We start from the raw sequence: 13,313 nt of genomic DNA on the forward strand, positions 1-13,313 counted from the left end.
CAGCCCAGCACACTGGTTCAGTGCTTCCACGGGGTGTTCAGAACAGCCCCCATCTTTTTGGAAACAGGTTAGTGAGGGAGCCCCGGAAAGGAAACTCGGTTGCAATGTGCTGATGATTTATTGATAAGCAGGGAGGCAAAGCAAGATCCAGATCAAAATGCTGTTACGGTGCTAAATTTTCTGGCAGAAACGGGATATGAAAGTCTCCCCAACCAAGGCTCAGGTCTCACAGCACCTGGTTCAGGATTGAGAGTTTGTTTTGATGGCAGGGGCACGAGCCTGGCCATAGACTGAAACACAGCGTTTAGCACATTAGCATCTCCAACCGCAGAGGCAACTCTGAGCCTTTCTCAGGATGGCTGGGTTCTGCTGTATCTGAATCCCAAATTAATAGCCTTATAGTCAACCCCGATATGAGGCTCTAAAGGGAGAAGTAAGGGAGACCATTCAGTGAAAGAGAGACCAGCAGCAGAACCCTGAGGCTCTAAGCTGAGCAGGGCACCAGCCCTGGGGCTTCCAGATTTGGACAAGCCCTTTACCCTGTACGTTCAGGAACACCACCAGGAGTCCCGACCCAAAAGCTGGGACCAGATCGAAGGCCAGGTGCTGGCTTCCTTTTCGAAACAACTGGACTCAGTGCCCTGGGATGGCCAGGCTGCCTGCGGGCAGCAGCGGGCACAGCCCTGTTGGTTTGACGTATTGACCCCTCATCATGCACAATCTGTGCTAAACGTCAAGGGACATCATTGGTTGACTGGGGAAGGGTTAACTAAACATCATACTCTCCTAATTACACCCCCGGCGTATTCCCTTAAAGGTGTGCCAAACCCTGAACCCAGCAACTCTGCTTCCTGGGTGCAGACTTAACTGCATCAGCGTTCAGAGACCACAGAGCAGACGGACTCCAGCTCCGAGCTTCTTGGTGAACCCTTGACAGTCCCGAGGCAAGTGACTTACTGGTAAGTTTTGTAGAGATGGGAGCCGGAGAGGTGGGGAAATGCCACAGTTTACTCTACACGGAGTCACGGAAGCCAAGGCCCTGCCACCCCAGACATCAGCCCAGAAGGCCGAGCTAATTGCATTCATGGGAGCTTTGCAATTAGGAAAGGATAAGAAAGTAAATGTTTTTACCGACTCTAAATATGGTTTCCACGTGGCGCATGCTTATATTGCCTTTGGGAAAGAAGAGGAGGGTCAGTGGCTGGAAGTTGTCCCATAAAGATTGAATTCTGGTTCTTTCAGAAGTGGGGCAGCTCCTGACCACGTAGCAACAATCCACTGTAGGGGACATCGGGGTGCAGCCCGGGGCTCGATGCAAAAGGCTTTTTCAGGGAAGGGGCTCAAAACAACAGCCGCTTCCTCTCCCCCTTCATTGCTCAGGTCAGTTCAGAGTGAGGGACATACCCCGGGGGAAAGACTGGCAGTTAGACGTCACCCAAATGCCTCCCCGCCCCAGTCTTCTTTTGTTTGTTGATACCTTCACAGGATGGGTTGAAGCCTTCCCTACTCGATCTGAAAAGGCTACTGAAGTCCCTTTTACAAGAAATAATTGCTCGGTTTGGACTTTCAAAGTCCCTCCAGGGCGATGACAGGCCCCTTTTTATACCCGGAATCACACAGGGGTCCACAACAGCCCTAGAGATAGACTACAAGTTACACACTTCTTGGCACCCTCAGGCTTCAGGGAAGGTAGAGAAAATAAACCACACTTTAAAGAAGACTTTAGCAAAGCTCTGGCAAGAGGCTCGAACCCTGGACCGGCTTGCTTCCTATAAATGTGGATCTGGCCCAACTTCCCATGCTTTGCTGCGCTCGGCTCAGGGTGCCTTGGGACCACTGTCTGAGGTGGCAGAGCCGTGTGAGGCCACCTGAAATGTATCATCTTGTTTCAGCAGAGACCATAGGGGAACAAGGAGGCAAAAATTCAAAGGGCAGACCTCACCATGGTAAGGGGCAGGGAATGGGGTGCATGGAACCCCAAAAAGCAGCCTTAATGATAGCAGAGGGTCCCATATGGGGGACCCCCCTCCCCATAAAGTAAACGCAGGCCAGGCTTAACTGCAGCCTGCCTTGCTAAGGAAGTGGTGCGGTGACCAAGTTCAGTACCCTCACTGGAAAGATGCAGCAGTGAAGTTGTGTCACAACTTGGGAGTTTCTGGAGCAGATCAACCTCCCAAGGTGAGGTCACCTGTTGATGATCCCCACGGGCGAGGTCCGTGGCCTTCCTTCCAAACTCCACAGGCCTGGCCATCTGGTTACAGAATTTTACTGTTTCTCCATCCCTGGCTCCGACTCACCCAAACACTACGTTTATGGCTGTCTCGGGAGTGGACCCGTTTTGTAAACCCACTCAGAAAAGATCAGACCAAATCTGACTTTAGAGATTTGAAGCCCCTCAATTTTCCTCCCTCTTTGGAGGTTTAATTAGAATAACTCCTTTCCCGCCCTTCTCCTAGCTCACCTCCAAACTCTAAAGGCAGCCCTTAAAATGTGTTGCGTCAGAACCCTAAGAGTGGAGGCCAGCTACCCGACCGGCTATATACATATTTTTATTGAGTTATAGTCAGTTTACAATGTTGTGTCAAATTCCAGTGTAGAGCACAATTTTTCAGTTATATATGAACATACATACATTGATTGTCACATTCTTTTTCACTGTGAGCCACCACAAGATCTTGTATATATTTCCCTGTGCTGCACAGTATAATCTTGTTTGTCTATTCTATATACACCTGTCAGTAGCTACAAATCTCAAACTCCTAGTCTGTCCCTTCCCACCCCTCCCCACTGGCAACCACAAGTTTATATTCTATGTCTGAGTCTGTTTCTGTTTTGTATTTATGTTCATTTGTCCCTTTCTTTCTTTCTTTCTTTCTTTCTTTCTTTCTTTCTTTCTTTCTTTCTTTCTTTCTTTCTTTCCTTCCTTCCTTCTTTCTTTCTTTCTTTTTTTTAGGTTCCACATGAGTGATCTCATATAGTGTTTTGTTTCTCTTTCTGGCTTACTTCACTAAGAATGACATACTCCAGGGACATCCATGTTGCTACAAATGGCATTATGTTGTCATTTTTATGGCTGAGTAGTATTCCATTGTATAAATATACCACATCTTCTTTATCCAGTCATCCCAACAGGCTATTTTCAATTCAAGGCTCTGAAGAGCCTGTTAAAAGCTTCCATATCTTCTGTTCTGCCTTTGTAAAAAGAAAGTAGACTTCAATTTCAGTTATCATGTAGGGTTATGAGTGAAACTGCATTTTTATTTACATTTATAAGTCCTTCTCTCTCCCTGCATTCTGGTTGGTGAATGGCTCACACTTGGACTCCGTGTAACTGCTGAGCGGGAGGAGGCAGGGATGTTGCAAAACCTTATCACATGGAAAAGCATGACCCAAATCTTTCCAGGTTTCATAATTTTGCTCTTGTGTCTCAAAGCACAGCCATCTCTCCTGGCGTGTTATGTGCTTTATATCCTGACATTCTGTTTGCTGCTTCTTGGCGTGAAGGGAGAGTGCCAGCGGGTGGCTCTGCAGAGGAAGGCTGGTGGCAGCTGTGGAGCGAGCCCTCCACTTCGCAGTGACACTGTGCCCAATTCCCAGGAGCCTCCTGGGACGAGCTGAGACTCCTCGGGACGTGGTTTGTGGCAGATGGGATGACAGGGAAGCCTGCCTGCCCCGCCCTGGGCACCCAGGCTGGCTTGAGTTCTAAAAACAAAGTGCAGGTGGTAAGGGCCCAGGCTGCGGCCCCCGTGTGGCCATGGCAAGTGATGCTGCCTGGGTGAGGCTGAGCACGGGAGGCACACAGGTGCCCCCAAGGGGTGAGCAGTGAGTCGGGGTGGAGGGACCGATTCCCCTAGAGCCAGCAAGGCTGTGGATCATAACAGTGACTACTGTTCTAGCATCAAAGACATGACACTATCAAAACCACGGTGGCTGAGAGTGGTACCAACATGCCGTGGCTGGAGACAGCGGGGCAACCAACATTTGTTTGCCGAAGAGATGCCGCTGTGTGCACCAGCTCAGTTTCACGGCTGGCTTCTCATGGACAAGGTCTCCCGGAAAACCACCGAGGCACTTACACAGTGTATTTCTGGGTCCACTCTCTTGCTCATCTGTTGTACCTGGAAGGAAAAAGCAGAGGGGGTGACACCCTCATTCAGGACGGCTGCTTCCTTTCAATGTGGAGTAGAGGACAGAACGTAGAATGCAGCTGCTTCTGGTCAAATAACTAAGATGGGTAAGTGAAGTGAAGGCTGCCTGGAGCAGAAACACGTCATTCACGTGCTGAGTCCTGATGGCTCTTCTTAACTCCCTGCTGTGGAAGATTGAACAGTGCAGCACACCTCCTCCCTGCCTCTCTCTTGCCCTGCAACATGGATCCATGAGGATCAGGAAGAGAGAGCTTGGAGGTCAGCTTGGAATAGCCCCCGGCTGTCCAGCACGCAGACTCCAGGAGCATGGCCACCAGACTGAGTCAGTGCCCCCCGGGGCAGCCATGGGGCAGGTCTGGTGCCCACTGAGAGTCTGTGCCTTTTTTCCTCATGGTTGTGATGACGTCTGGTGCCATGACGCTGGAAGAGAGATTTGTAGACGGGAGGCAATGAAACAAAACACTTTTGGGACATCTGAAATACATCACCATAAATGCTGAAATTCATAAATACAGATTAAAATCTAGTCCATTGAAAAATCACTTTGCTGTCATGCAGGAAAACTCAGATGAGGAAATACTGAAATCTACAAAGGTTTCAAGAAATATATGAGTTGGAAAAACCATATTCCATTCTAATCTCTTTGGACAGAAGAGAAGTTATTAAATAAACTAACAGACTCACTGGAGATGTTCCTTTAGAAGCCAGTGATTTTCCCCCCGCCCCACCCCTGTGCCAGAGCCGCTCCCGGGCCACTCCGGGTGCCCGGGCCCCTGCCACGCAGGGCCCTTCATCACGGAGCCATCAGCGCTCAGAGGCTGTCACACGGTGGGGAGTCCTGCCCTGTATCAGCTTCACCGACCAGAGTCAGCCCCTCCAGGCTGCAGTGCACACGGCTGTGTGTGGCCAAATGGGTGAGAATTCTACGATCCTGAGTCTGGCGACCAGTGTTTAACCAGAGACTCGGCAGTGAGGGTCTGTCAGTAAAGCAGCGACACGCTGCCCACCCCTCGGCCTCGACCGGCAAACTGACCCCAGCAGTGTTTCCCGCATCAACTGGCCTTGGCCTCACCCTGGGCACATCCGGGCAGACACCCCTTTATCTTGTGCTATAAATCATATAATTTAATCCAGAAGTTCCTTGCTGTCAGAGTCTTCTGCGTCCGTTCTTGGCTGACCACTGACTTTGTTGGCCTTGAGGGCAGGGTTGGCGAGGATCTTTTAAGGTCCAGGAGGGTGGACTGCTTCTAACTCCTTCTCCGTCCTCAGATCCTCAAAGGGTATGCTAATGAGAGAGTCAGGGGTCCGAGCTGAGGGCACACCCACTGCACGGGCTCAGCCAGGCAAGAAGATGCCCACGGGACCCTGGTTAGCCTGGAAGCGCCAGCCCAGGGCTGGATACTGCTGGGAGCTGCTGGGGGCAGCTAAGGCCCAAAGGCAATCTGAAGAGGATGCACATTTCTCTCTGTTGGCCTCGTAAGTGTGGGCTATCTCCGGCACCAGAGGATGGTCAGGGTTGGGGTCGCAGAGCAGGAAACGGATGGTTAAGAGAGCTGGGAAGAAAAGAAAAGGTGGGTCAGCTGCAGCCACAAGGCAGTGAGCGCCCCCCTCACTTTGAATTCTCTGTTTACAGGACAACTGTATTCCTTTCAACATCCCATGTACATTATTCTGAGGCCCCGATAGTCATGAACGTGGTCGCTTTGCACATCTACCAGCCGGATGGCGATTTTATCCTGGGCCAGGCCCAGGCCCCTGTGCTCCGGGGCACCGACTCCCTGCTCTTGCAAAGCGCTGTCTCCACGCCATGGGCCTTTGTCATTTGGTCCCAGGGGCCCTGCTTACTATGAAATAAAATGGAACTCCGAACATTCTGGTGACCTGTCCAAGGTCACAGACTTGGAAATCCCAGGAAATGGGTAAAAGCAAGATTCTCAACTGAATGCACACAGGGCTGCCCTGCCCCGTCTCAGTCCTGCTCTGGACCTGCGAGGACCCCCCTGCCGGGGCAGCCGTGCTGCTGGGACTTGGGGACCCAGGCAGATACGCAGATATGTCATTCATTCCTGGCTTTGCCCTGGACCCTCTGTACGACCCCAAACAAGTGTTACGCTTGCTTCCATGATTCCAAGGCCCGACCACAGTCCCACGCAGGGGAGCTACGGATGGGATGGATGGTTTGTCTTTGTAAAGACATTTGAGCTTGGAGGCCGTGTCATGTGAGGGCTGGTGCCCTCCTTTGTTCCCACTCGAGTGCCACTCCCTGCCACTGGGGTTTCCTCTCCCTTTTTGGGCTTGGGGAGTGTCCTCAAAGGCACGTTGAAGCCGGAAGGCTGCAGCAGCCACTCCCGGTAGCCCTTCTCCCGGGCTGGGGCGGGCAGCAGGGCTCAGCTCAGAGAGGGGCAGGCGCCTGGGTGCAGAGTTGGCTCCGGGGTGCGTGCGTGGGGGACACAGCTCTGCCTCCCCGGGGATCTGCACCTGCCTGGTGCCTCGTGGCCCCTGTCTGCTCCCTGAGGCCTCGCCCTCCACTCTGCTTGTTTCTTGGGCTCTGGGACCCTGTTTCTCTGGGGTTGCTGCCCACCCACTCCACTGACAGGATACCCACACCGTCTACACTCGAGGCCCAGTGTACACACAACCGTGTTCAGCCCATCTCAGCTGGGAATGAGTATCGTCATTCTTTAAGCCCAGTTTAGACTGGTTTCTTCAGCCTCATCCAGAGACGGAGCTCAGAGCACTGCTCGGGGGGAGGGAGGGGTCCCCCATGACCTGCAAGGCTCCGGAAGCAAGCCCTGTGTCTTGTCCCTTCAGGGCCGCTCACAATCCGCACCGGATGGAAGAATAAAAGAGGGGACAGAGAAGGTAATAGAGTATTTGCCTTTCTTATTTCTAGATAAGAAGTATAAATAGGGTCAATGTTTTCTTCCTGCACCCACGTGACAGTCTGGCTGGAGCATCCCACGGCAACTGACCCATGGGGATGCGCTGGGGGCAGGGAGAGTGTCACCTTGGAGTCTTCCCTGACAGGCTGTGACTGCGGGCTGTGGGAAGCTGCCTGCTCTCCGCGAGCCTGCCTGCCTTTCCTCCCGGGAGCGTGGGGGTAGAGGGCCATGTCAGAGCCGAGCTCACACTGCCAGTGCTGGGGACCACTGGGACCCCAGGCTGTCAAGGCAGATGCTGCTGCCGCTGCTGATGTTGGGGTGATAAAGTTTGGTTGTGAAGGCAACCTGCAGAGATGGGAGACCTCAAGTCAGACCGACCAGAGGGACGTTCTAGACAGGATCTGTCTGGAAAATGAGCCAAGCAAGGCAGAAGTGACCGCTGGGCCATTCTGTCAGAGCAGGCAGATGGCTAGAGATGAGCAGAGAAAGGGGGACGCAGGCCACATGGCAGGAACTGGGCAGAAAGGAGGGGCACAGGCCAAATGCAGGAAACCACACATCATGTGAGCACCAGGGGTCCCTGGGCAGAGAAAGAAAAGCAGGAACCTCTGGGCTAATAAGGGATCACAGCTTTTGGCCTGGAGACCAGCAAAGAAAGGAGAAAAGGCAGGAATTTCCAGTGTCCAAATGTAACATTTTGCTCATTCTGCCCTCATTTCAATAAAATTAGCCTTGCAGATCAGAAACCCCCATCATGCACCGATGCCGGGACACTTCTGATCCAGACTAAATAAGGACAAAAATCCGTCCTCCCGTCGGGAAGGTGGAGCTGGGGTGATAATCAGGAAATACGACCCCAAACCCTTCCCTCCTCAATGAATATTCTGCCCATTCATTTTTACACCCTGCGTAATTAACTTGCCAAAGAAACTCGGGGCAGCTGCTCACCTGAGTCTGCCCGCTCCCCCCTTGAGAGCGTCCTATCCATCCTTTAATAAATCCTCACCTTACTTTTTTTAACCACTATGTCTTGTCTCTGAATTCTTTCTGGGACGGGACAAGAACCTGGAACACCGGTTGCATCTACTGGCAACACTTGGGCAATTGGGGATCCTGAAAATGCCCAACAGACATACAGGATGACATCCTATCTGTTATTTCAGGAAAGATCTTCAGCAGCTTATGAGCTAATGAAGGAGACAAGATGGAAAAGCACTGCTTTTTAAGATACAGCAACATCCCTCAACAGGGAAAGGGGAGGGGTGGGTAGATTCGAGACCATGAAACACACTTTTTCCACCAACCCCCCTGGAACAGCAGGGAACTCAAATTCCGCAGTTATCTCAGCATCTCCCTCTCTGTGCATCACACCCCAGTCTCCCCTGCAGACATAGAGTACAGACTTGTGGTTGCCAAGGGGGCGGGGGGTGGGAAGGGACAGACGGGGAGTTTGAAATTTGTAGAGGTGTATATAAAATAGATAAACAAGATTATCCTGTAGAGCCCAGGGAAATATATACAAGATCTTGTGGTGGCTCACGGTGAAAAAATTATGTGACAATGAATATATGTATGTTCATGTAGAACTGAAAAATTGTGCTCTACGCTGGAATTTGACCCAACATTGTAAAATGACTATAACTCAATAAAAAAATGTTAAAAAACAAAAACTGAGGCATGAGTGGCCTCAGGGGGCAAAGCCTGGGAACAGCTGTAGCTGGGAAGCCCAGAGAGGCTTCTCCCTGCAGCTCAGATACAATGTGGACACAGGGGTTAAGGGTCGGATTCAAACTAAGCCATCGAGGCCAACCTCAGGGCAGTAAGACACGTCGCAAACCCTGAGATAGGACTTCTGCCCAAGTCTTGCCAAGATGCAAAAGCTTAGTTCAAGCCTGAGAAAACACGTCCCCAAATGCGGGACCGTTGACAGTTTACCTCTTGAGAGCATCACGGGTGTGGAAGACCAGGGACACGGAGGCGTGTTACAGACTGGAGCTGGAAGAGGCAGGACAGTCAGTGCCGCTGGGGTCCCGGAACAGAAGGGAGACAGCAGTGAAAACTGGTGAGAAAGTAAGGCTGGCAGCTTCGTTCAGAGCATCGTGGCCAGCGCTCATCTCCTGGATTTGCCAACTGTTCTGATGTTGACTTCAGGGAAAGTTGGACAAGGGACATGTAGAAACTCTGTATTATTTTTGTAACTTTTCTCTAAGTCTAAAATTCATTCAAAACAAGAAATTAAAAAAAAATAGGCTGACACCTCTGGGTTCAAGTCCCACCCTCTGCGGCGAGCCGTGCCATTTTCAGGAAATGATGTGCTGGCTCAAAGCCTGTTTCCTCATTCATAACCGGAACTGACCATTTTATTTAAAAAATGGAAATAAAAGTATATATTGGTGTATGAAGGAAAAGACCCCAGAGAAATGCATACTGGGGCTGTCAGCTGTCTGGGGGTCTTCTCCGGGGGTAGGTTTACAAGGAGACTGATTCCCCCCGGCATGTTAGTTAGTTCTCCAAGCGTTCTAATTTTAAAGCAATCAATTTTATCTGTTTTTCAATCAGAAAAATATGTTAGAAGTGACGTGACTCACACACACACCACTGCTGTGTGACCGCATCTGACCGGCAGCGTGTCCTGCTGGCCCCCCCTTGGAACACCCCGGAGCCTGCCTCTCCTCCCCACCCCCGTGCACCTGCCCCCAGCCAGCCTCTCCGCCTCATCACGGCAGAGCAGTCGACCCCCGTGCCATGGGCCAGCCCTCTGGCCTCCTCCCAACCCCCAAACACGGACTTGCTCCCCAGTTCCCTGTGACCCCAGCCCCCATGCTCAGGGTGATGCCCCTGCCACCCGCCCCCACTGTCCTGTCCCAGTTTCCTGCTCTGTGCTTCCCCTCAGCACCGACCAGCGCTGACACTCAGCATCTCCCCCACAGGACTGTGAGTGTCACAGGGACAGGACTACTCTGGGTGCAGGAAGGTGCCAGGGTCCTAGACCAGTGCGTCTCCACCTACGGACATGGAGGGCCATCCCGTGCCACTCAGGGTGCCGAGCAGCATTCCTGGTCTCCAGGCACGTCGCTCCCACCTCAGGTTTTAACACCCCCAGTGTCCCTGGGGCAGGGCCCTAGAAGCCCTGTTCTAGACTGAAAGGGATTGCAGAGAAGGGAACGGAAGCCTGGGACACGTCCCCACTCAGCCACCTCACAAGGAGCGCTCACCATGCCTGGCCCTTGCTCACAACAGGAATTGATTCTGAAAGTCCAGAGTTTAACTCCTGGGAGGCTGTCCTCCGGGAGGTGGGTGAGGGCCCTTGGGAGAAGCCCCCACGTGCAGCTGTCTGCACCAGAGACGTCACCACACGCTGTCCCCATCCCCTGTCCTCACCTGTAGGGAAGCGGGTGGTCAGGGAGAAACCCCTCCTTGGTGAGGACTGCCGCTCTGCAGGAGCGAGACGGGGAAAGCAGGTTAGCACTTTGCTCAACAGCAAAGCGAGGGTGCGCCCGTCATGACGGTGGCCTGCCCGTGGACCCCTGCAAGACACGAGCGAGACGGGATGGAAGAGCCTGCCCAGCAAACACGCGTCTCCACCAAGAAGGGGCTGCTCTGCGCAGAAGGCACCGTCCACACGAGCCTTCCCTCGCTGCTGACGCCAAGCGCAAGTTCAGGGGCGGGGTGGGGGTGGGGGTCCTGAGCACGCAGAGGGCTGGCTGCAGGGATCCCCACCCCAGGCTCAGCGGGCGGAGATTTTCCTGGGGCTTCATCACATCAGCAGGGCTGGCTAATAGACTCCCCGCGTGGTTGGTCTCAGTCTCCAGCTCCTTCAGGCATGACCCACAGCCCTGACCTCAAACCACGTGGCTGGTCCCTCTAGCGCGGCCAGCCTCCACCCACAATCACAGTGCCAATGTGAGTCAAAGCGTTTGGGTAAACAGATGGCCCCATCAGGCAGGCCAGCCTAGAGGCCACCTCCCACGGGCTGGGGACAAACAGCAGGTCTGCTATGGACAAGATTGAATTCTTTACTACTCAGGTGCCAGTGAACGACAGCTGGGTCTTCTCTGCATAGAGCTCCGCCTTCGGTGGGCTGTAGCCACTTCCCACGTCATTTTATAAACCTCTCTTCTCCCTGGTTCTGCTTGGGTCACGCTGAAGTCCTCTCCAAAGGCGCTTTTTCAGGAGCCAGTCAGTGCCTGTGGCCCTGGGGCTTCAACGCAGCCACTCTCCATCTGTGTCCCCTCCCACGTCTCCCCAGGCAGCGCCCTGTGCTCCAGGGACGAGGTGACACAGCCAAGACCAGCCCCTCTCGTCCTCCCCTCCCAGGTCCCCACCTCTGGTGGTCAGGCCAGGTGCCGTCGTTGGTGGGTGAGAGGCTTCTCTTGTTACACATCACTTCTGCTGCCCTCTCTGGTGTCTGAGGCTTCTTGCGTTGCTCTGTCCATCCCTGGAAAGGCTCCAGTCCACTCAGTAAGACTGGCCACTGACTTACCTCCAAGGCTTCCATCAGAGTTGACTCCAGTCTTTGTGGAAAGCGTCTCTCTGCCCACCTGAGAGGGCTGCTGAGAGCATTTGGTGGGGGGGGTGTCTGTCATTCTATAGGGAATTCTGCCTCATGCATCCACGATGGGGGTGGATTTGCCCAAGATTTCAGACCTCCTGGTTCTGGCCTGGGTTTCCTGCCACCTGTTCAAATATCTCACAGACTCTACCCTTGACAGCAGGACAGGAAACCGCCAAGGCCTGAGGAGGGGAAGCAAGTGAAGGGACTAAAGAAAAGGATTTCCCCAAACCCTGAGACGTGCCCGAGACGGCAGTCCATGACCGTTTCCAGAAATGCTACTGGAGACAACGGCTCTACCTACAGTGAGGCTGCCGGAGCCAATGGAAAGGTCACTTTGTCTTCTTTGGGCTGTTTTCTTTCCAACTCATGCTAATCATCGGCTCGTAGGTGTATTTTCGGCTGGTCATGTTATAGACTGGAGTCCCTTATTAAATAAAGGGACTTGATAATTGACATATTGGAGGACAGGAGCCCATGGGGAGGGGTGGGTAACGCAACTGGCTCTTTCTAGTGAACAGGCTGGGACCCTCTGGTCCCATTCACTTTAACCCCTGAGCTCTGCTGAGGGGCTGAGCAGGGGTTGGGGCACAGTCAGGAGAGAAGTCCCAAAAGAGAGGAAGAGAAAGGGCATTGCAGAGGGATGCTGGAAAGCGGCTGTTTGCCTGCAGGGGAGACGTGACACGGTCCCAAAAGGTTAGCCAGTTTGCAAGGCGGTACAAACCCCATCAAGACTGAGGGACTGAGTACAGAGGGTGGCCAGCCTGTCTGATAAGGTCAGCCGCCTCCCAGCCCAGGGCTGAGACTCACGCTCAGCGTGAGAGGGCGTGCGGGGCAGAGAAGCACCCAGGGGCATCTTTAGAGGCTGGATCAGTACCAGTGCAATCTGACCCGTGTCCTTGGTTTGCCATCATCTTAAGAAACAGGTAAGAAAGGAAAATATACTTCTGAGACCTGGGATGCTGGAAGGACAACACAGAGCAGGTAACAGGCAGGGCCGGGAAACAGTGAAGCTGGGGTCACACTTGTTCATTAAACTCTGCACATGCAGCGGGAATCACTTCTGCTCTGCTCTGCACAAATTATTTAAACTCTCACATAAAGCTTTCGGAAGCCTTCATTTAAAAAAATTTTTAAAAATTGAATTGTAGTCAATTTACAACGTTGTGTCAATATCTGGTGCACAGCACAGTGCTTCAGTCATACATGAACATACATATATTCATTTTCATATTCTATTTCACCGTGAGCCACTACAAGATATTGAATATAGTTCCCTGTGCTCTACAGTATGAACTTGTTTATCTGTTTTATATATACCTGTCAGTATCTGCAAATCTCAAACTCCTAGTTTATCCCTTCCCACTCCCCTTCCCCCTGGTAACCATAAGTTTGTCTATGAGTCTGTTTTTGTTTTGTAAGTAAGTTCATTTATCTTTTTTTTTTTTTTTTAGATTCCACATATAAATGATCTTATATGGTATTTTCCTTTCTCTTTTTGGCTTACTTCACTTAAAAAGACATTCTCCAGGGCCATCCATGTAGCTCCAAATGGCGTTATTTTATTCTTTTTCATGGCTGAGTAGTATTCCATTGTATAAATATACCACAGCTTCTTTATCCAGTCATCTGTTGATGGACATTTAGGCTGTTTCCATGTCTTGGCTATTGTAAATAGTGCTGCTATGAACATTGGGGTGCAGGTGTCTTTTTGAATTAAGGTTCCCTTTG

The 13,313-nt window shown here is 52.1% G+C and overlaps 1 protein-coding gene across 1 annotated transcript; it reads right to left on the reverse strand.

Moving 5' to 3' along the window:
- Positions 1-3,027: 3,027 nt before the first annotated feature.
- UBE2D4 (ubiquitin conjugating enzyme E2 D4 (putative)) lies at positions 3,028-10,829 on the reverse strand. The gene is made up of 4 exons (XM_032470879.1): positions 10,751-10,829; positions 10,412-10,557; positions 8,966-9,025; positions 3,028-5,701 (listed from the first exon to the last, which is right to left on the reverse strand). The coding sequence occupies exons 1-4, from the start codon at positions 10,786-10,788 to the stop codon at positions 5,484-5,486; spliced, it is 462 nt and encodes a 153-aa protein (XP_032326770.1). The 5' UTR covers positions 10,789-10,829; the 3' UTR covers positions 3,028-5,483.
- Between the last annotated feature and the right edge of the window lie 2,484 nt (positions 10,830-13,313).

This window comes from Camelus ferus, chromosome 31 (assembly GCF_009834535.1).
Source record: "Camelus ferus isolate YT-003-E chromosome 31, BCGSAC_Cfer_1.0, whole genome shotgun sequence".
Taxonomy (NCBI): Eukaryota; Metazoa; Chordata; class Mammalia; order Artiodactyla; family Camelidae; genus Camelus; species Camelus ferus.